The sequence below is a fragment of the Perissodus microlepis genome, chromosome 23, assembly GCF_051167445.1.
Source record: "Perissodus microlepis isolate ML-2025 ecotype Zambia chromosome 23, ASM5116744v1, whole genome shotgun sequence".
Lineage (NCBI taxonomy): Eukaryota > Metazoa > Chordata > Actinopteri > Cichliformes > Cichlidae > Perissodus > Perissodus microlepis.
Genome location: NC_140482.1, coordinates 36,844,263 through 36,865,404, shown reverse-complemented (window position 1 = coordinate 36,865,404; position 21,142 = coordinate 36,844,263). Strand labels below are relative to the sequence as shown.

Here is a 21,142-nt window from a genome sequence, read left to right as displayed (position 1 = left end):
AGACAGCAAGCTAAACAGTAGTGATGTTTGTAGGGTTACTGAAGTTAGACTAGCTGGTATATAATGATGTGCTACGTGATCGCTAGTGACACAGTTGTGTTAGCATAATAGACTTTGACAGTTTTGAGGCCAGAGTGAGTCCAAAAGTCCGCAAAACTACAGATATCAAAGCAACTGCAGAGCAAAAACAATTAATCCTCCTGACAACTTTGTGGGGTTTACTGCCAGGGGTATGCTACTATATCCATTAAGGAAGGGTTTTTCTCAGCCTTCGTCAACGGAGACGGGCAAAAAGAGTCCCAGGTCCACTCTCAGCCAGGCCAAGTTTGTTTACTATATTGGTTAAAGATGGGTGATGCATCACCTTCTGACAGCGAGGACGGGCAGATAGCCTCCCAGGTGCATCTTAGCAGGGCTGAGTTTATTTAACCCTTTCTTTGGACTTATCACCGTTGGCCTTAACACAATCAAAGGTTACTTATTGATCCTAATTACTACATTTGAGACAGTATTGGTCAACATGTCCTCATACAACAAGTGGCACACACTTCATTAATGTAATTGTAGATAATATTTGACCTAAATATGTGGGTCTTGTGATTTAAACATGTAGGTTAGATGCTTATCACAATGATTCCGTTATATAAAACACTCCAGTGTAGGTATATATATAGTGTATGCGAGTATATATGATTACATAGTATATATGTGAAAATATATGTCATAAATTGTGGAATTCTTTTTTCTGGCAGCCACATTTTGGACCAGCTGTGTTTGGTTCATGCAAATGTATAACAAATTGCATTGATCAAACAAAGAGGAATTATAAGCAAGGCATGGCAGCTAGATTCCTTTGGATCAACCTGAGCTGAACTTAATAAGTTGCCTAAGCCAGATAGAGCAAGATTGGACTAAATTGACAGTGATGCTTATTTATGCTGAGGTTTTTACAATATTGGCCCACATTTATAAGCAAGGAGCCCAGCTATATATGAATAAGGTCAGAGTGCCATAGTCTACTTTACTTACATGAAGTAATTGTGCTCTTGTGATGTCACCAATGTCAGAAGGATTTAAGCACCTGGCAACCTAGAAGTGCTCCAGTTCCTGTGACCAGTTCATCCATTTCCTGCAAAGCTGACAGTAGTGCAGGATCCTCCAGACCAAGCTCCTTTCTGGACAGCTTTTGCAAGAGGATCTTAACAAAGAGGACAACAGAACTCCAGATTCTTAAAGGAGTTAAAGTATTGTAAATTGAACTAAAAGAGAAACAATACCCCAGAGGTACAGAGGTTTGGATGCCCAGTTGCAGCCCAAACACTCTCCCCACAACAAGGAAGTCATGATCCAAATCAAGTCCTTCATACCATGTATTCTATACTTTTTTTGATATTGCAACCATCATGGCACACCTCCTACTCATCTATTTTTACATTTCAAATGATTAGTTTTAGAAGTATTTCTAAAAGGATTTCAATGCTCTCTCTACTCTTGCCACCCTAGATTTTCTCATTTTCTCTTACTTGTCGTTTTCTATCTCTAACTTCAAACACACTTCAGGTAAAACAAAAACCTTTGACTGTGTGTTAATGGTGTAAAGAGAAATGAAAAGTCAAGCTTGAGATTTTTTTAATGGTAATTGTTCAGAATTAACATTCATTTCAGGTAAAGTAACAATTTAGAAGAAATGATTCTGTAAGCCTTCAAATACAGTGGAAAGTTTTCTAACAGATTACTTTGATTGTCCTTAAAAGGGACAGAATCCACTTTACTTGTAAAAGCAATGAACCAGGCAGGTATCTCTGAAATCGTTAACCAGAACAGAGACTCAATCCTTTCACTTGCCTTAATGTCAGAAGAAAAAAAAAAGGATAAACTAATCTCATTTTTTTGGTGGTTTAACATTTTTAGTAACTTCTGTTAGAGTAGAATAGATTTATATTGTAAAAGTTTATCAAAAAGGTCTACTGAACTACAAGAACAAAAACTAAACTGCATTAGATGATAAATGTAATAAAGGAGTGATTTATTTTCAGTTTGCCATAGTTGATGGTTTAACGTGGTACAGCACAGAGACGGTAAGGTTTGGGACAGCGTATGCCTCCCAACTGGAACTCCAGACTGGGCTGCTCTCCAGCAGGTGGCGAAAGAGAAAACCTTTGGAGGAGGGAAGTAAACAACAGGAATAACTCCATCCTGGCCAGCTTTTCTCCAAGACACACACGCTTGCCTGAGAATAAACAGTAAGTCATGAGTTTTATTCAAACAATTTTTTTTACTACACTTCTGCAACAAACTAAGGATGCATGCCATTTGGCTAAAAGAGTACAACAAACCTGTAGAAAATGGAAGGAAAGCATCTCTCTTACGAAATTTACCATCCTTGTCCAGAAAGTGTTGAGGATTGAAAGAGTGTGGAGTTTCCCACATTGACTCATCGTGTAGGACTGAGTCCAGGGTAGCCAGTATCATGGTACCCTGAACAAAAAAAAAACCCAAAAACCCCACAAAATAATCTTAAGACCTGAGATACTGAAATTGGAAAACCAACAAGTAAACAAACAAACAAATCTAAATTGTTACTGAAAATTGGTTTAATTTGCCATATGACGGAATCCAAATCCAATTTATATAGCATTTTAAAAAAAACAGAAACGTCTTGATGCATGCTCATCCAGGTAAGTAAATATCCAAAATTTGATTATTTTCATCTGGACGTAGCATTTTCAGTGGGAGAAACATTTCGTCACTCATCCAAATGACTTCTTCAGTCTCAGCTGACTGCAGGTTTCCCCAGTCTTATAAACAGTACATTTGCATAATGACTGAAACCAGCCCACTGAAGGAACAATATGCTGGGAGGCCAGTTGGGGAATGGCTGCAATCACAGCATTGTACGATGGCGAAAGATGTACCCTTAGGCCCCCTCCTCGATTAAGAGGTGGTCTTTCCCTTTTCACGTAAATGGCCTCCTTGACTCCGCGTTCAAACCAGCGTTTTCACTTAGGCAGTAGTTGTCCTTCTCTCCTGGATCGGCTGGAGCTTTCTTTTGGTGCCTTCCCATCTTTGACAAAAGTCCAGCTGGGATAACCACGTTTACTCAGGGACTTCTTGATGTGATGTTCTTCTGCCTCCCTGGCCGCTGTGTCTGTGGGGATTGTGTTATGTCTCTGTGTTGTAGCGTCCTGATGACACCCAGTTTATGCTCCAGTGGATGATGAGAATCAAACCTTAAATACCAATTCATATGTGCAGGTTTACAGTACAAATCAGCTTTTAGATGTCCCCCATTACTGATGGAAATCTCACAGTCTTAGAAGGCTAACCTGCCATTTTTCATATCCTCCCTGGTGAATTTGATGTGTCGGTCCACTGTGTTAATGTGATCCGTGAATTGTGGTACGTCCGGAGATTTGATTTTCACCCAGGTGTCATCCACATATCTGAACTAATGACTTGGTGGTGTTCCAGGGTAGGATAGCAAAGCCCTCTTTTCCACTTCTTCCATGTATAAATTGGCCATGATAGGTGAAACTGGGGAACCCGTGCACACCCATGTTTCTGCCTGTAGAACTGACCCTTGTATGTGAAGTAGGCCGAATGAAGACACAGTTCCAAAAGCAAACACACTTGGTCAATGCTGAGAGTGGTTCTGTTGCTGAGGTTTGGGTCATCCTGTAATCTCTTACAAACTACCTCCAACGCTTCTGTGACTGGGATGCAAGTGAAGAGAGATGTAACATCGTACGAGACCATGGTTTCATCCGCCTCCATAATGACATCTCTCATCTTCTCAACAAAATCCAAATGTAAATGTACTGTTTATAAGATTGGGGAAACCTGCAGTCAGCAGAGACTGAATAACTCACTTGGATGAGTGACGAAACGTTTCTCCCACTGAAAACGCTACGTCCAGATGAACAGAATCAACTTTTGGGGTACAAAACAGAAAGTTCGCCTAAAGTGCTGTACAAGAACAAAACAATAGATAAAACGAAGGATAAAAACATTCACATTTAAACACATAAAACATAAAAGCATAAAAAGCATATCAACTCACACCAGTCTAGACGCTATTGAATAAATGTGTTTTGAAAAGAGACTTAAACAGGAAGTGAAGATGCCTGTGTAACATTTAAAGGCAACATATTCCAAAGTTTGGGAGCCACAATTGAAAAAGCTTGTTCTCCTCTAAGTTTCAGCCTAGTTTTTGGGACAACCAAAATCATCTGGTTGTTGAAGTACATCAGAAAGGTATGGAGGAGCAAGACCGTTTAGGCATTTCTAAGTCAAGATTAGGACTTTGAAATTCATTCTGTGATAAACGGGAAGCCAATGAAGAGGGGACAGGATAGGGAAGATATGTTCATGCCTGTGTGTACCAGTTAAGAGACGGGCAGCAGCATTTTGAATAACCTGAAGATGTGAGAGGGATGATTGGCTGACTCCAGCGTAAAGTGCATTGCAATAGTCAAGCCGAGTTGAGATAAAGGCATGCATTATTTTCTCCAAGTCACACCTTGACAAAACTGACTTAAGCTTTGCTATTTGCCTTAACTGGAAAAAGCTTTTTTCAAGACAGAGCTGATTTGTTTATTACATTTAAAATCAGAGTCCATAATTACTCCCAGATTTGTGACATTCTATTTGATGTATGACCCAAGCCAACCATAATTAAGTGGGGTGCATGAGGTATTATTAGGCCTGAATATAATTACCTCTGTTTTGCTTTCATTGAAGCTCAAAAGGTTGAGAGCCATCCAAGCCTTGAAATCTTCAAGGCAGTTTAAAAGGAGTTGGATGGAGCCTGGACTATTAGGTGCTAAAAGGCAAGTGAGGTGAGCTGATGGAAAAAGGTCATGTAACATTGTCAAAAGATCTAAAAGAGCTATTTAAAACGGAAGCGATTTATTTGGCCCAAATCGATTTTCCAACCCTCCAGATGTTGATTTCACTGTTTTGACCTCTTATTTGAAGAGTTCAATCACAAATCTTGGAGTAAAGATCGATTCTGCACTTACCTTTGATGACCACGTGAATGGGGTGATAAAATCAGCATTCTACCACCTCAGACGTCTATCGAAGGTCAAGCCCTTTTCTCTCCAAACGTAACTTAGAAATTGTAATTCATGCTTTTATTACTTCACGCCTGGATTACTGTAATTCCATTTTAATAGGGGCTGGGCTGGGCACTTTGTCACGCTTACAATTAGTGCATAATGCTGCGGCTCGACTTTTAACTGGTAGAGGGAAATTCGACCACATCACTCCGGTTTTGGCCTCTCTACATTGGCTTCCAATCGAATTTAGGATCCTATTTAAAGTTCATTTATTGGTTTTTCGGAATCATCAGAATCAGAATACTTCATTGATCCCTAGTGGAAATTATGTAAATTGTTTTTGAATCTTTCAATGGTTTGGCACTCATTTATTTGTCCGATTTGTTGAAGCCTTATGTTCCCTTCATTCCCTTCAGGCCCTAAGTCACGGCTGAAACTCAGAGGAGACCGGGCGTTCTCTATTGTGGCCCCGTTGCTTTGGAACAATCTTCCTCTTCATATTTGACAAGCTACATCAGTTGGTAGGATCAATTTTGCCTACCAAAACATGATTTTTTTATTGAAATTTGCCATTTAAATTTCTTTCCCCATTTTTTCAGTGTTTCCTGTAAAAATCTGACTTGCTACCTCTTTGTTCTAGTGTGCCTATTTTTAAGTATTTGTCAGTAAATACAATTACATTTTAATTTCAAGTAAAAGTAATTAAAATTAAATTTTATTAAAGAGGAATTATGCCCTCAGTCATAGGCTATATTGCTTTTGAAGACCTTTGAAGCCAGCCTCAAGTGGTTGAATTGGTAGAAAAGGAATACTTTAGTCTACAGCTAGCTGCCAGAAAGTATTATGGTTTGTGTACCTTTGGGATTGTGTATTTATCCACTGTAGTTTCATTGAAGGCTTCATTGTCATACGAAGCACATTGAGAGGAATGATGTTGGCCATTCTCTGAATCTCATGAATGACAGCATCAGTATAGGGCATGTTTTTTCGGTCACTCACAGAGGGCTGTCTGGACGAACCGACCACAGCATCAATCTCAGCTTGAACTCTCTCTGCACAGTGAAAACAGGACACAATCAGAGTGTGCATCAAGGTTATTACAGTAACCTAAGACTAGATGAAAAACTTAAAGTGAGTGTAAAAAAGACATTCCAAGTCATTAATACCAATACTGGATTACTGGACTACTTAATAAACTATGAAATATAAATAGAAACATGAACAGGAAATATATTTTCAGTTTTAGCATTTGTGAATTAGTTAACCTTTGTCAACACAACAAGCAAGAGGAGACAATCGAGCATATATCTATTAAAAAGTGAAAATATAAATGTTAATCTGCCATCTTTACAAAATGCAGATTTTATATTGTCACACATATGCTGGACTTCTTGTTTCCTGATATATACTGCTGTTTTATATTTAAAAAAAGAATACAATTGCACATTTTAGAGTAACAGAAACTAAAGGTCAAGGATTTCTCTGTGTTCTCTGATCCTGATATCTACGAAGTCCTTTATCTCTTGTGTCAGAGTGAAAATTGTCTTATGAGGTCCAGGTAGCCACTTCATCAGCCAGGGAATTATGTTGTACATCTACACAATAGGAAGATAGATTAATCCATATTTAATGACTGGATAAATATTCATATGGCTGTGTGCTCCACATATGAAGCTGTGCATTTGGAAAATTATGAATAAAAATCTAGCGGAGGATTCCACAGCAGCAGAAGTGGTGGTAGAAATATAATTCCCAATATTTGAGGGCAAATTCAGCAAACTTTTTTTTGTTTGTTTTTGTTTTAATGAGACAGGTTGAGGCCAGGAAGGCTGATTTTCCAAATGTCTGAGATTTTGTGTATCTCTGTGGGCTTTATATTTCCCAGGTCTTAGTTACCTCATCTCTGCCCTTTAGTGTGTTTTAAATCAGTCTTTGTTTTGGCTCCTCACAACTGATTTGTCATTAGAAACCCTATTAGGGGACCAGAAACATAACTCTAGGATGCACACTCCACCAAAACTGACAACGACTTAATAAAGATGTCATTATATAGTCACGATATTTAATTACAGTTATTTAATTTGGACATTTTAGTTATTTAAGACGCTTAAATTTGGCTTGTGCATTTTCCATAAATCGTGATGTAATATGATTATTGCATGATGTAGCACGGTAGGAAGAGGTTCACCTGTATTGAAATGCTTCCCTGTAAGCGCACAACTTCTTTGAAGTTATGAAGAATGGACTGGTACTGCCGATCAGTGTACTCAAATCGACTCCCAAACACCAAACAGCAGATGATATTCGACACAGCATTATTTATCAGTAGCTGGACATTAAATGGCTTTCCTGTAAATGAATACAGAAAATATAGTGTCATGGTTAATGTGTCTGAGGAGCGGACCCAAAAGCAGATACACAAGGGACAGGACTAAAATTTAACAAAAAGCGAGCCATTTAGTTTGGCTGATAACTACAACAAAAACAAAAGCACAAGCAAACAAAGGTGAAAAACTACACAATAACTTAAACTGGGGAAAAAAACTAGCGCAGGACAAGGAAAAGCTCTAACTATAAACCTACAAATGAACATGAGAAACCCAAGACTAGAGAAACATGACATCCATGGACCATGAGGTGAGAATAACAGGCAACCTGAAACTAAACAAAGGGAGACAGAAGACTTAAATACACAGAAGGGTAATGAGGAAAGTGGAAACACATGGGGAACACAGCTGACACAAATTAACATGACGGCACAGGGGAAGCAAAACTAAACACACTGAATAAGGAAACACAAGACTTTCAAAAAAAACCCCCAGGAAACATGGGAAAACATAACCTGGGACACACAAGCTTGAGATGAGTGACAGAGAGAGAGCGAGGGAGGAAAGACGAGAGAGAGAGAGGGGGATTTGAACACTGGGGATACAGCAAGAGGGAACGAAACATGTTGGGCTGAAGAAACATACATGGACAAACATAACAGAGAGGGGAGACATGGAACAGAACATGAGGAGGCGTGTAAACAGGAAGGGGAGATGAGACACCTTGCCAGGACAACATGGGAATAAATATGACAAAACATACAGCCAAAGCATAGAACTACTAAATAAGAGAAAACTAAAACTTTCCAAAACACATTGAATTCACAAAAGAACTAAGACCTCAAAATGCTGGGTCACAGACAAAGCCCCCTGACACATGGGGGACAAGTACCCATGTCATAACAGTAGGTAAACTCTACTGAATGGTGGCAATAAGCCTCATAACTTCAGTTCTATCGCAGAGAAAGTTGGTGATCTTTGGACTCTTTGGAAAAAAGCATAGATGTTTTTTTCATGCCTTGGTGTTCTGTGAAAGCCTCTGAGAGATACTGGCACTCCTGCTGGATGTATAACTCCAGGGTCTTCTTGCCAAGACCAAAGTTTCTTAGGGTATGAAGAGCAAATCTCCTCTGCTGCTTCCATGGATAACCATTTGCTATCGCAAGACCTTTGAACACAAAAATACACAATATTAGACTGAATGTAACAAACACTAGCTACATGCTTACAGCCCCGATTTGGTGTCTCAATTATGCTGTTCACTGTATTCAACACTAACTAAATATATTTTTTTTCAGTGAAAAAAGAGAAAAACAGAACCTTCATTGCCAAATAATTCTTCAAACAGTGGTACGGTGGGTCAATCTATGAAGTCGTCTCCTTGCTGGACCAGGGCTTCTTTCACAAACTTGTAGCTATTAATGACCACGGTTCTTCCACCAAAGATTCTGATGGTGAAAATGTCTCCATATTTCTTTGCAAACTGAACAAAGACAGCAGGCAGATGTTGTGGTTCAACAGTACTCAGAGAATTAATACTGCTTCTACATCTTTACTGCAGATACTATAAGATTGCAGCAATGTTGCCTCATTAATATTATATCTCTTAAGAAGAACCCAAACTGCAAACACATGAGAAAATATTTAAAAAGAGAATATAAGTAACCGAAAATGCAGCTCTGGCTGAACCCTCTTGATGTGGTCTCCACCCATATGGAAAAGAAATAGTAAAAACTTATATGTGATTACTCATGAAAGTGGCCACTTTCATGAGTAAATCATATAAGGCTTACATGATTTACTCATGAAAGTGGCCACTTTCTCATTACTTTCATATATTGTTTTAGTAAGTATCCAAAACATACAAGTTTCATTATATAATTTTTCAAGGGATCTTATATCTGTTTTCACTCTTATATGCTTTTCATACAAGTTTCACACAAGACAGATACAAACTTTATAAGATTTGTATATATCTTTTCCATATGGGCATAAACCAAACTCAAGCAACAAACCTTCTCTCTTGTGTGAATAAAGGCAACTGTAGATAAAGTTCACTGAGTTAATGATTGCCAGAGTTTTAAATGGCAACTTCCCTGAACTTGTCCTTAGTACTTTAAAAGGTGAAGGTCCTTTTAGTATCCATATTACACATTTTCTTCCACTGTGGAAAAGTAATGGGTATTGAAAAAGGATTCTCCTTTAATTCTTGGATACTTTATTATTAACTCTTTGGAGGAGGTTATGTTTTGGTAGCATTTATATCCATGCATGCCAGCATTTTGTTTGTAAACCTGAAAGCTCAATTGTAAAATTTGTTGTTATTTATTGTTTTTGTTGTTATGCAAATGCATTTGCAGCCAAATATCTTGTCATATTTTGACCTCGAATGTAATTTATACATTTCATATCTGCCTTTCTTTCAGGGTGACCCCAAGATGCGTCATATCTTTAAAGAAAGTTTTATCGAGAGAAAGAGAAAATTAGCTAGAAATATACTGTAGTATCATATTGTATAATAAGCTCATGTCACGGACCCGGTTCCGGGGACTTGGGGTCCGTGAGCAGTGTGGACCTTTAGTATTACTATTGCTGTTGTTATTATTATTATTATCATTATTATTATTATTATTATTATTATCATTATTATTGTATTGGATGTATGTTTGCTGCACTGTGCTCTTGTGTTCCATGCTGGTGTGTGTACGTGTGGGTGTCTGCGGGTGTGGCTGAAGGATGAAGGACAGCCACTTGCAGGCCTGATGGGCGTGGCCCTGCCGACTGCCGGTCACGCCTAGGTTCTCACACACCTGCTTCTGATCAGGCTCGTCGGGGGAGCTACTTAACAGTGCGATGGAGCTTCCTCCGGCGCAGGATTGTTGAGTTAGACTCCATGTCAGTGTTTAAAGTGCTGTTCAGTGTATGCCTGCTGGAGTTGGTGCCATAACGGCTGTGTCTGTTGTTTTTCCTCAGGAGGACAGCGGAATACAGGACTGCAAGACACACGGGGTGTGCGAAGGCACAGGGGCAGAGAGCACGAAATACCAGCACTTAGGAGAAGACACGTCACGGGAGTTGAGGGAGCACTTTGGAGATTTATTGTGTGGTGTACATTTACCTCACTGTAAATAAACCCACTGCTCATTCCACTAAGTCCAGCGTTTGGGTCCTTTCTCCAACATCCCCCCACGGTCTGCCAGCCAGACCGTGACAGCTCAAGTTATTTATATTCAGTTCTTTCAGTTCTTGTTAGGAGAGACGGCATCCATCCCACTTTGGATGGAGCAGCTCTCATCCAACAGCTAGACCTCAGTGCAGCATTCGATACTGTTGACCATAATATCCTATTAGAGCTAATAGAACATGCTGTAGGTATTACAGGTACTGCGCTGCAGTGGTTTGTATCATATCTATCTAATAGACTCCAATTTCTGCATGTAAATGGAGAGTCCTCTTCACACACTAAGGTCAATTATGGTGTTCCACAGGGTTCAGTGCTAGGACCGATTCTGTTTACATTATACATGCTTCCCCTAGGCAGTATCATTAGAAGACATAGCATACATTTTCACTGCTATGCAGATGACACCCAGCTCCATCTGTCCATGAAGCCAGATAACACACACCATTTAGTTAAACTGCAGGAATGTCTTAAAGACATAAAGAGCTGGATGGCCGCTAACTTTTTGCTTCTTAATTCAGATAAAACTGAGGTTATTGTACTCGGCCCTGAAAATCTTAGAAATATGGTATCTAACCAGATTCTTACTCTGGATGGCATTACCTTGGCTGCCAGTAATGCTGTGAGGAACCTTGGAGTCATTTTTGACCAAGACATGTCCTTCAACGCACATATTAAACAAATATGTAAGACTGCTTTCTTCCATTTGCGCAACATCTCTAAAATTAGAAATATCCTGTCTCAGAGTGACGCTGAAAAACTAGTTCATGCATTTATTACTTCCAGGCTGGATGACTGTAATTCATTATTATTAGGATGTCCTAAAAACTCCCTGAAAAGCCTTCAGTTAATCCAAAATGCTGCAGCAAGAGTCCTGACAGGGACTAGAAGGAGAGAGCATATTTATCCTGTTCTGTCTTCCCTTCATTGGCTTCCTGTTAAATCCAGAATTGAATTCAAAATCCTGCTCCTCACATACAAGGTCTTAAATAATCAGGCCCCATCTTATCTTAATGACCTTGTAGTACCATATCACCCTATTAGAGCACTTCGCTCTCACACTGCAGGCCTACTTGTTGTTCCTAGAGTATTTAAAGTAGAATGGGAGGGAGAGCCTTCAGTTTTCAGGCCCCTCTTCTGTGGAACCAGCTTCCAGTCTGGATTCGGGAGACAGACACTATCTCTACTTTTAAGATTAGGCTTAAAACTTTCCTTTTTGATAAAGCATATAGTTAGGGCTGGACCAGGTGACCCTGAATCCTCCCTTAGTTATGCTGCAATAGACGTAGGCTGCCGGGGATTCCCATGATGCATTGAGTTTTTCCTTTCCAGTCACCTTTCTCACTCACTGTGTGTTAATAGACCTCTCTGCATCGAATCATATCTGTTATTAACCTCTGTCTCTCTTCCACAGCATGTCTTTATCCTGTTTTTCTTCTCTCACCCCAACCTTTCAGCAGAGCCTGGAGCCCTGAGCCTGGTTCTGCCGGAGGTTTCTTGCTGTTAAAAGGGAGTTTTTCCTTCCCTCTGTCGCCAAAGTGCTGCTCATAGGGGGTCATATGATTGTTGGTTTTTTCTCTGTATCTATTATTCTACGATCTACTGTACAATATAAAGCGCCTTAAGGCGACTGTTGTTGTGATTTGGCGCTATATAAATAAAATTGAATTGATTTTACAAATCAATACCTATTATCCATTAATATAACCATAAATATAACATTTTTGTAATTAAAATAAAGCTACCCTTATCTGATTTTTACTCCACTAACATCTTAATGTACTTTTAAGGAACAAAGAAAGAAAATAAATATATTAAAATTAAAACACTATTCCCTTAATAGTAAACACGAGTACCTCTCTGAACTGCAGGTGTATTCTGTCAGGCCTGATGCGATGAATGTCACCGAGAAACGGGAGAGCCCACGGTCCAGGTGGGAAGTTCTTCGGCACTCTGTTCTGCCAAATATCAGACAACAGCAGGAAAACACAGAGAAATATTAAAATGCTCCTCCCATCTATCCACTCAAAGCCAAGAACACTGTATAATGTCTCCATTTAAAGTTCTTAATGTGGAATGCTGGATTACTGTAGTGTTTTAACTGTGATGCTACCAAGAAACAAAGTGCGATCAGACAAATGGGTGGACTTCCTTAAACACAAAGGTAAGACTCGTGTTCGCGCAGCTGGACTTCAAAATAAAAGCTGGTAATGGTGGGGTTATTTTTAGTGTTTTCACATGTGGGACGTTATTGCTTGCAAAAAGGCTACACAAAGATTATGAATGAGTTTCCTTTTTAAATTCCTTTAAGAGACCTTGGATTGGCCATGGAATTGTTTGAACTAGTGTTGGATGTGGACCCAGTAAAAGACCTTTCCCAGTGAGACAAGAGAGGGACATCCCAGTGAATGCTGGGATGTTCCTACAATATTTGTGTTAAGACTGTTGCGCCCATGTAATGTTTAAATAGCAGCTTGGTGATTTTTAGCCCTGGTTGTTGTTTTTTAAGGCCCAGGCTTGTTTTTATTGTAAATAAATGAAATGTTCTTGATCACCACACTGCGGGTTTTATACTCCTTGGTTATCATTCTATTTTTTAGCTGCTCTCCAACCAATGGAAAGGATTTTTTTTTAAAATGTATTTATTTACAGTGATATAAATGCTGGCAGCACAAGGAGACGATGAGTGAGGAATAAAGAAGATTCAAAAATTGTAAATTAAAAGCAAGAATGATCAAATTAAAATTGATCACTACGAGAAGGTGATGAAAGGAAAGAAAACATATCTAAACTTCTCAGGGAGCTTTTTCCCAGGAATGGTTGCCCTGATGGAAAAGGTTTGGTTAGTCTTGATTCTCACCTGAACTGTGGGACAACCAGCAGAGCCTTGGCTCATGGCCTTAGTTTATGACCAGTGGTGTACGATGACAGGAGATGTGATAAATATACTGTGGCTGAAGCTCATAGAGAGCTTTAAAGGTCTACAAAAAACTCTTAAAACTAGTTCTATAATCAATAGGTAAAGCCAGTGAAGAGAAGCTTAAATATGAGTGTGGTGCCGCATTTTGGACCAGCTGTAGTTTGTGTTTGGTTCAAGCAAATGTATAACAAATTGCATTGATCTAACAAAGAGGAATTATAAGCATGGCATGGCACGGCACATAGCTAGATTCCTTTGGATCAAACTGAGCTGAACCTAATAAGTCGCCTAAGCCAGATAGAGCAAGATTGGACTGAATTGACAGTGATGCTTATTTATGCTGAGGTTTTTACAACATTGGCCCACATTTATAAGCAAGGAGCCCAGAATGTGAGGTCATCGAGCCATAGTCTACTTCATTTACATCTATAAATTAAGTAATTGTGCTCTTGTGATGTCATCAATGTCAGAAGGATTTAAGCATCTGGCAGTGGAGTGCTCCAGCTCCTGTGACCAGTTCATCCATTTCCTGCAAAGCTGACAGTAGTGCAGGATCCTCCAGACCAAGCTCCTTTCTGGACAGCTTTTGCAAGAGGATCTTAACAAAGAGGTTGCAGCCCAAACACTCTCACAATAACAAGGAAGTCATGATCCAAATAAAGTACTTCATACCATGTATTCTATACTTTTTTGGTATTGCAACCATCATGGCACACCTGTTGCTCATATATTTTTACATTTCAAATTATTAGTTTTAGAAGCATTTCTAAAAGGATCGCAATGCTCTCTCTACTCTTGCCACCCTAGATTTTCTCATTTTCTCTTACTTGTCATTTTCCATCTCTAACGTCAAACACACTTCAGGTAAAGCAAATGATTTTGACTGGGTATTAATGGTGTAAAGAGAAATGAAAAGTCAAGCTTAGGATAATTTTTTTAATGGTAATTGTTCAGAATTAACATTAATTTCAGGTAAAGTAACAATTTAGAAGAAGTCATTCTGTAAGCCTTCAAATACAGTGGAAAGTTTTCTAACAAATAACTTTGATTGTCCTTAAAAGGGACAGAATCCACTTTACTTGTAAAAGCAATGAATCAGGCAGGTATCATGTACTCTGAAATCCTTAAACAGAACAGAGACCGACTCCATTATTTCACTTGCCTTAATGTCAGAGTAAAAAGGATGAACTAATCTCAGTTTTTCAGTGGTTTAACATTTTTAGAAATTTCTGTTAGAGTAGAATAGATTTACATTGTAAAGGTTTGTCAAAAAGGTCTACTGGAGTACAGGAACAAAGACTAAACTGCATTGGATGAAACATGTAATAAAGGAGTGATGTATCAAGCTGAGAATCAGACATTTTCAGTTTGTGATAATTCATGGTTTAACGTGGTACAGCACAGAGGCGGTAAGGTTTGGGACAGCGTATGGCTCCCAGCTGGAACTCCAGACTGGGCTGCTCTCCAGCAGGTGCAGAGAATGAAAACCTCTGAAGGAGGGAGGCAAAGAACAGGAATAACTCCATCCTGGCCAGCTGTTCTCCGAGACACACACGCTTACCTGAGAATGCATAAGACAGCGTTATTCAGATAATTTACAAAATATTAAATCGTACCACATATTATTAGTGCACCTCTGGAACAAACTAAGGTTACTGTGAACACCTATGGCCTACCAACCAACGATACGTAAAAAATTGCTTAGGCAAATAAAGACATTGTGGTGGCAAGACGATTACAAGGAAATACAGTATTGGGTTTCATTTTGCTCTTTGTAGAGTAGAACAAGAGGTTTTAACTTCCAACCAACCTGCAGAAAATGGAAGGAAGGCCTCTCTCTTGCGAAATTTACCATCCTGGTCCAGAAAGTGTTCGGGGTTGAAAGAGTGTGGAGTTTCCCACATTGACTCATCATGTAGGACCGAGTCAAGTGAAGCCAGGATTATAGTTCCCTGAAGAATTATGACACAAAAACTGATCACTTATAAAGGACGTGATAATCAGTTTGTTTCAACAGTTTTTTGATTGTTTGTTTCTTTGTCTGTTTGCTTTTTGCCTAGAGGTTAAAATGTTTTTAATTCAAGAATAAGCCAGAAAATCTTACTAGGAAAAAAAAGGCACAAACACTTGTTGCAGATTGTGTACCTTTGGGATTGTGTACTTATCAATTTTGGTGTCCTTGATTGCACTGTGAGCCAGATTCAAGGGGATAATGTTGCCCATTCTCTGGATCTCATGGATGACTGCATCAGTATAGGGCATGTTTTCTTTGTCAGCCATAGACGGCTGTCTGGATGAACCGATCACAGCATCGATCTCAGCCTGGACTCTCTCTGCGCAGTGAAAACAGGAAACAAGTTTAAAAATAAACAAAGTAAACGACTGTGTACTTTTAAAGCTATCAAGAATAAACTCAGAAAAGTAAAAAATTGTCTTTGTTAAGTTGCTCTTTGTTAACACAGCAAGTATGAGGAGTCTACAGGACAATCACTCAAATACCTTCACACATGGTTTTGACATTGTCATCCTGATTCTGGTCTTCCTGTTCCCTTACAAGTTCTACTCATTTTAAATTAACAGAAAATAAACTAAGTGATAACTGAAACTGATAAATTTAAAATAAATTTTTAAAACTTAGAAAATTCAAAACTATGCTGCAAAGGTGGCTGGAAAAAAAAATCCTAATACCACTAACAATAAATATGTGATAGCAAGATAATTACAGCAAATGCAGGCACGGTGGATATTATGCACACCTTGTATGTCACTGTAGCAGATCATGTAAAGTAGTCCCCAGTTCAAAGTAGTGGTAGTAGTTTCACTTCCAGCAATAAACAGGTCCATAGTGCATGCACTTAAACTGCTGTGATCAAAAACTGAATCACCCCCCTCCTTCTAGCAGAGACAGGAATAAATGACTGTTGACATATTTCATTTGAAGTGCAAAAAGAAAACACAGCACACCACTTACCTCTCCCATTTCTATGAGAAAGGCATCGATGTAATCTCTCGGTGATGCTGGGTTAAAGTTTTCTATGTGTTCTCTGATTTTCGTTTTTATGAAATCAGTTACGCGTTTCGTCAAAGTTAATATCTTCTGATGAGGTCCAGGCAGCCACTTCACCAGCCAGGGCATTGTGTTGTACATCTACAGAACAGGAAGACCGTTACCAAATTATATGATGGTCTGGTAACAACTGTGACATTTCTACCTGTGTATTTCTCTATGGTACTCAAAGGACCCTGCATTAACATGTGTTGGGGAATTCCACGGCTCCTAAGATGGTTATAGAAATCTAACGTCCAGGGAAAAATAAAATCTTTCAAAACCTTATTTTGGAGCAAAGCCAACAAACCTTTTCTAATCTAGATAATGATTAATACAATTTCCAAATATGGCTCCTGAGTAGCAAAATTATTTCTAGAGGCGCTGATCAATACATTTGATTCAATATGGAGATGTTTGTAATTTTTATGTATTCTTGACACGTGTTTAAAAGGGGTTTACCTGTGTCCCTATGGTTCCCTGTAGGCGTTCCATCTCAATGAAGTCACTAAGAATAGACTGATACTGCTCATCAGTGTACTCAAATCGATCCCCAAATACCAAACAGCAGATGATGTTTGACACAGCGTTGTTTAACAGTGACTGGGTATTAAAAGGCTTTCCTGTAAAATAAAGAGTACAATGTGAATAAGGCTTGTTTCAGCTCTGCAAGAGTAATGATGTTTCGCAATGTCTGATGATTACACTAATGCTTTAATGCATGCTTGTCTGTTGGAAAGTTGGAAGAAACACAAAATGATGCATATGTATCAAACAGAAAAATATGTGAAAAACAGTGTGATATTTTTATGCCTTGGTGATCTGCAAGAGCTTCTGTGAGATACTGGCACTCCTGCTGGATGGATAACTCCAGGGTCTTCTTGCCCAGACCAAAGTTTTTGAGTGTATGAAGAGTAAATCTCCTTTGCTGCTTCCACTGATACCCATTTGACATCAGAAGACCTTTGAACACAAACACACACACACACACACACACACACGCACACACAGACACATGCACACACACAGGTAATAGAAACTAATTAGAACATCTTAATATCCCTATTTTGGCAGTTCTGATGCTGTTCGGGCATTAATTATAAGGGAGATTCTTTTGAACAAAAAACAAACAAACAAAAAAAACCACCATTATTTCCAAGTAAGTTTTCAAATGAGGGTAATGTGGGCCGATCTATGAAGTCTTCTCCTTGTTGGACCAGCACATCTCTCAAAAGTTTGTAGCCATTAAGCACCACAAGTCTTCCGCCAAAGAGTCGAAGGCTGAAAATCTTTCCATATTTCTCTGCAAACTGAACACAGAGAGTGGACAGGTAATGTTGTGCGTATGAAAACTGTGTATTTATACATCATTTTGCATTTAATAATTAATGATCAATTAAATCTGAATCTCTTGCACACTGTGTTTTTGTCCTGTCTCCCCCCCTCACCCCCAGCTGTTCGAGGCACATGGTTGCCCCTCCTCAAGCCTGGTTCCTCAGGAGATTTCTTCCTGTTAAAATGGAATTTTTCTTTCTCATTGCCAAGAGCTTGCATGGGAAGAATGGGTAATTTTAACCCACTGCCAGATGGTTGATAGGCATCTATAATTCAGTTTTTATGGGTTTAAATAACATATTACAGTTCTGAAATTAAAATGTCAGGATGTTAAAGGCAAAAACCAGGTCAACCTGCAAAATAACAGGGAATAAAAGGAACACAGAATAGTCCATTATTTGCACTTCAGTAAATATTTTTCACAGGGGCTTCCCCAAAAATGTCGTATAGTCCCTCTAAAATGTCACATAAACATAAAATGTCTAAAACTTTGTTTCAACATAAAATTTTAAATGTGAAAATAAAGTGTTGCTCTAAGCAGTAAATTTGTTTAAATATATTATTCTTATGTATACTGTTAGAATCTATTTATTTTTAATGCTCGTAAATCCAAATTATTTTATGTTATACAATTACCTCGTATTTTATATCATACATTTATGTTTTATCCTTTACTGCACACAGATATGTATTGTAGAATACTTTTGGATTTAGGTAGTTACACTCAGACACTAACAGATATATAGGGAGAGGCCGCTTCTCTGAGGAATTTGGGTGGGGGTATTGCACTAGAGATGGTACAATAAGGTACAGAAACTTAAGGCTCACTCCACTAATCAGAAAGCAATGCTATAAATCTTGGTTTTTGGGAAAGTTTTTTTCCTTTCTCTCCCTCTTTTTCTCTCTCTAAAGCAGGGGTGTCAAGTTCCAGTCCTCGAGGGCCAAGTGTGGAATGGAGCAGGTGTGATGAGCTGTCCGTCATGGAGAACAATTTGTTCAGTGACCTCTAACCCTCGCTGACTGAAATGCCTCCAAATGCTGAGCGGTGCTGCTTCCAGCTTTGCAGATTAATTTGTTCATCATTTTGGCATCTCTGGCACTGATGCTGTCCCTACTTGTACACAGCATCACTGCTGGTCCTCCAGTCCAATCTGTCATTCAGGTGAAAGTACCCGTATCTGTCCGTTTCAACCTCCACAACCATGATGTTGATGGGCATAGACCCACTGCAATCCAGAAGACAGTAGAAGTGGAGACACCCATACTGAACAGCTTGCCTCTCCGCAGAACTGTTTGGAAGGTATTAAAGGCACTGAAAAAACATGCTGTCGGCCCTCTTCAGTTTGCTTACCAGCCTTGTAGGAGTGGAGCATGCTGCAACAGGTAGATAATTCCTATCACACTACACTTGGTGTATCGAGGGTAGGTGGGAATTTTTGTTTGACATTTTTTGTAGACTGTACTATTTTCACTCTTCATCATGCTGCTGTAACACAACAATGCAGTATTGATCTATCTCTCCATCTATAATTTTCAGTGAAACACTACAGCTCACTGAGCTGTGAGCCAGAAGAGGAAAAGTGGGGGTGGCCCACAAAGTAAGAATCCAATGAAATATTTGCATCACCTAACAGTTAACATGAAAAAATAGACTTTTAAACATTAAGTACTGTAGTACTGCAATTTTATTTAGTTGGGGATAAGGGGATATATATATATATATATATATAGATATAGATATATATACACACACACATATACACACACACACACACACACACACACATGAATTTCTAATATTTCAAAACTCGAAGTGGATTGAGCAGTTAAATAGTGAAACAGTCGGCACCCGTACCATAATATAGGTAAGAAAAGCGCAACAACATTGTAGGGGAAGCTGGCAGTGCAGCTAACTTTAACTCCACACCGAGGGCTCACATGGCTGCGGTCTGGGTTTTGAAGCCTTTTGTCTCTGAGCTAGAGAGACGGAGGTCCATTTCGCCATGTAAAACTAATGTGAAATTCTAAGCGTTTGAAAATAAATTGTGAAAATAGGTCATACCTCTGCGAATTGCAGGTGAAATCTGTCAGGTCTGATGCGATGAAGATTACCGATGAAAGGAAGAGCCCAGGGTCCAGGAGGAAAATCTCTCGGCACTCTGTTCTTCAAAAAATCAGCCAGGAGCAAAAAAACACACAGGAATAACAAAATGCTGCTGAAGTCTATCCACTCCAACCCGAGGACACTGTATACTGTCTCCATGTCTTCACTTTTTTGTGACGACCTGTAGCTTTCCCGTTGAACAAGTCATTACAAACCACGTGAGAATGTTTAGTCAGCTGGTCAGATGAGTCAGAAATGGGTTACATAAGCTTTATGGTTAGTCGGTAGTCTCAAGTGACAGTTTGAACTCTGTACGTATACCGTATCCTACCGCACCCCGGAATGTAAAGCCTTTACGGCTTCTGGAAAGCGTTTAGCTCCAAATTGCAGCGTACACCAGGTAGTTGGCTCGGATCACGTCTGTTTAGAACCTCCAAATAGTCTCGGTGTGGTGGTTTTGGTCCGCAGGTCCGAACCGCGATTAAGGTGTTCACACCTGTACAAGCGAGAAGCACAAGCAAGTAAATACTGCATGTGTGAGAGCTGCCTTAACTGCGCCACTACAACGGGGAATATCTCATTTACGTTCAATACTGCCTTGTCCCAAATGCATGCAGCAAATGTCCGCAGTGTACTTTTGCCCTCTTGCTGTAGCCACCTGCATCACGTGCGGGGGGCAGTGGGCAAAAAGCAATGCAGTATCAAATGATGGGCATTGCAGCTGAATGCTGGAAGGGGTTCCTTCCAAAGAATATTTATGACTTTATAATATTTATGACTTTTCTTAAGAGGGTGTAAAATAAAATATCCCCTATTTAAATGATGCAGAATCTGCATATGTAAATCACTTTATTTCATGCACTTAGTTTCTTTGTAAAAATGTGTGTAGCAAACAGAATATGTTGCAGTTACAGCAGTTGGTGGATCCATCACATCATAGATGAGTGGAAGTAGAACACAGGAACATACAGTAACACAGATTGCTCTTTGAAAGCTGATATTAGCGTAGTGAAATCTTCACTTGCTGAAAGATGGTTTAACCAGATGTGTTCAGCTTCAGTAGATGTTCCTAGAAACTGATTTTTTCTGGACAGAGACATTGAAGGTACTATGTATAGTGATAGTCATGCACATGTATGTAAATATAAAGAACACCTCAAGTGTAAGAC

General features: G+C 39.2%; 1 protein-coding gene and 1 pseudogene across 4 annotated transcripts; both read right to left on the bottom strand.

Annotated features, from left to right (window-relative positions):
- Window positions 1–1,964: 1,964 nt before the first annotated feature.
- LOC146362035 (cytochrome P450 2J2-like) lies at window positions 1,965–13,134 on the bottom strand (annotated as a pseudogene). The gene is made up of 8 exons (XR_014799418.1): window positions 12,425–13,134; window positions 8,708–8,870; window positions 8,406–8,555; window positions 7,249–7,409; window positions 6,436–6,655; window positions 5,917–6,244; window positions 2,337–2,478; window positions 1,965–2,230 (listed from the first exon to the last, which is right to left on the bottom strand). The product of XR_014799418.1 is annotated as a cytochrome P450 2J2-like (transcript).
- A 1,276-nt stretch (window positions 13,135–14,410) lies between these two features.
- LOC146362034 (cytochrome P450 2J2-like) lies at window positions 14,411–20,641 on the bottom strand. 3 transcript variants are annotated; one of them, XM_084921166.1, is made up of 10 exons: window positions 20,559–20,641; window positions 19,932–20,469; window positions 17,682–17,844; window positions 17,348–17,497; window positions 16,997–17,157; window positions 16,460–16,636; window positions 16,245–16,383; window positions 15,634–15,821; window positions 15,299–15,440; window positions 14,411–15,049 (listed from the first exon to the last, which is right to left on the bottom strand). In XM_084921166.1, exons 2-10 carry the CDS (start codon window positions 20,130–20,132, stop codon window positions 14,874–14,876), a joined length of 1,497 nt encoding a protein of 498 aa, XP_084777292.1. In that variant the 5' UTR covers window positions 20,133–20,469; window positions 20,559–20,641; the 3' UTR covers window positions 14,411–14,873. The 3 variants fall into 3 exon arrangements, with proteins under 3 accessions (XP_084777292.1, XP_084777293.1, XP_084777291.1); XM_084921167.1 differs by having other exon boundaries at window positions 17,367–17,471; window positions 17,679–17,844; window positions 19,932–20,622; XM_084921165.1 differs by having other exon boundaries at window positions 19,932–20,620.
- Window positions 20,642–21,142: the final 501 nt, after the last annotated feature.